The 2,083-nt window shown below is 43.5% G+C and overlaps 1 protein-coding gene across 1 annotated transcript in view; it reads left to right on the forward strand.

Annotated features, from left to right (window-relative positions):
• TBCD (tubulin folding cofactor D) overlaps positions 1–2,083 on the forward strand; it is a 143,289-nt gene that overhangs the window by 7,607 nt on the left and 133,599 nt on the right. Inside the window, exon 4 of the mRNA XM_045299572.1 lies at positions 1,623–1,720. Within this exon, the coding sequence (XP_045155507.1) occupies positions 1,623–1,720 (98 nt within the window). The remainder of the gene's footprint in view (positions 1–1,622; positions 1,721–2,083) is intronic.

Genomic DNA, 2,083 nt, shown 5'->3' on the forward strand with positions numbered 1-2,083 from the left:
ATATATCCTTCTCCTGAAGCTGCAGATTCAGTGCCATCCTTTGAAATAACTTCTTCTTGGGGCAGGGGCACAGCCTGTGTTCTTGATTCTCTGGTTCTGGATGCAGCTTTCTGATGCGTGTTGGCTCGACTGCATCCCACTGCCCCCAGCTCTCTTCTCACTATCAGCATCTCGGGTGATGGTCTCCTCTGTTCTTTCTTTTGTTGGGACATAGGTCCTGTCTGTGCTGTGGCATCTCATCAGGGCAGGTCTCTTCTTTCTTCCTGCCTGAGTGCCCTCTCATTCCTGTGGGGCCAGCTTTTTCTTTAATTTCTTCTTTATCTTTCATGTGGCTGGGGTCTTCCCCACTGCCTGATAGTCTCTGGTTGCTGTTTGTATTTAAGACAAATGGAGGGTCAACAGGGGATCTCTCACCAAGTTCATGAGTAGTGCTTTTCTAAAGGAAACTCTTGACAGGCAGCTAAGCTATGTGTGGGGCCATTGGCGAGTTGGTGGACAGATTTCCTCCACATGACCGAGTTGTGGGAGTTTTCTCTCAGGTTGGGAGTCTTACAAATACCAGAATGAAGCAGACTTTGCCTGCAATTGTCATGTCCATCCTGGATTGCCTGGACCATTTGCCTCGGAATGAAAGCTGGCTGCAGTGTTCAGAGGCTTGTGGGGAGGTGGACTTGGGGCCACCATAATCTCACCTCTCTGGGTTACTTTTCCTATTTCACATGGAGCTTCCCATTGTCCTTTGTCTCTGAGGTCTATTAACACCTCACCTCCTTGCTACTGGCTGGCCCTTTCCCTTTTGTGTATCAGGCGTTTTTTGTTAGTGAATTTTCCAGAAATCGAGAGACAGGTGTTGTGGACTGTTGTAGACACTTGTTTACCCAGTTTTTAATTCTTCCAAGTAGTAGAATGTCTTTAACTCAAATCTTTTTGCATTTTTCTAATTATTATTTTTTTTACAGCTGTTTTGTATACGTAGAATAAATGCTTTTGACACTCATTTTAGGTTTGCTAACTTGAATTTCTATCAGTAAACATTGGGGTACTTTTCCCCTTATTTCCTTGCCAAGATTGGATTCGAATTTTTTGAAATCTTTACCAGCACAGACCCAGAATCCATGGTCATCAAGTCAATTCAGGCTCAGCAACCTGTAGGACAGGAGAGCTACCCCCTGTGGTTTCCAAGACTGTGTTCTCTATGGAAGGAGCCCTGAGGGAGCTGTGTTCGGCACAGGGCCGCTCTGTGAGAGAAGAGTGTGGCAGTCTGCCACGAGTTCCAGTCGACCGGATGGCACTGCCTTTTGCTTTGTTTCAATCTTCATGGAAGCAGACTGTCACACCATTCTCCTGAGGAGTGGCTGGGGGTTTGAGCCACTGACCTTTAGTTAGCAGCCAGGTGCTTAACCAGTATGCCACCTGTGCTCCTGAACATAACCATAAGGCTGCTTATTAAAGTGCAAAATTCTGGGATTTTACTTTGTATTTTATATTCTGGTGAGGATTTTTATTTTAACATTCATTGTTAAGCTTGCACAGTGTTTCTCCTTTTAAATGTTTAAATTTTGTTTTATTATTATATTGCACTTAATATAATAATATTGTGTTTGGTGTCTGTTTTTCCGCAGAATGGATGATGAACTTGTTGTTGGACATAGTGCAAGATAAGGGATCTCCACCTCCACTCGTACACCTGGCTTTTAAGTGTCTCTACATCATCACCAAGGTAACACAGTCCTTTACAGTCAGTGCTTGGACCCGAGATTCCTTCCAGAATGTTTTTCACCTGGATAGATGGTTCTCAGACACAAACTGTGTGTCCACCTTTTCCTTTTCCATTATATTTTGGGAACTAAATCTTAGTGAGTTCTTTGGCTGAAATAGTGTCCAAGATAGCATCTTGCTTTTGAGTAGATTGAACCACCATCCAAGCAGAGAGAGTGTCTACCAGGGAGAAAGCAGACACAAAGTAGAAATACAAGTGTTTCTCAAATTTAACGTGCATGTGAATTTGCTGGGGCTCTTTGTTAAGTAGGTTGGGGCAGGACCCAGGACTCTGCATTTCTTTTTTTTTTTTTTTTAATTGTTT

This window comes from Echinops telfairi, unplaced genomic scaffold (genome assembly GCF_000313985.2).
Source record: "Echinops telfairi isolate 266 unplaced genomic scaffold, ASM31398v2 ScPeMD7_7458;HRSCAF=8496, whole genome shotgun sequence".
Lineage (NCBI taxonomy): Eukaryota > Metazoa > Chordata > Mammalia > Afrosoricida > Tenrecidae > Echinops > Echinops telfairi.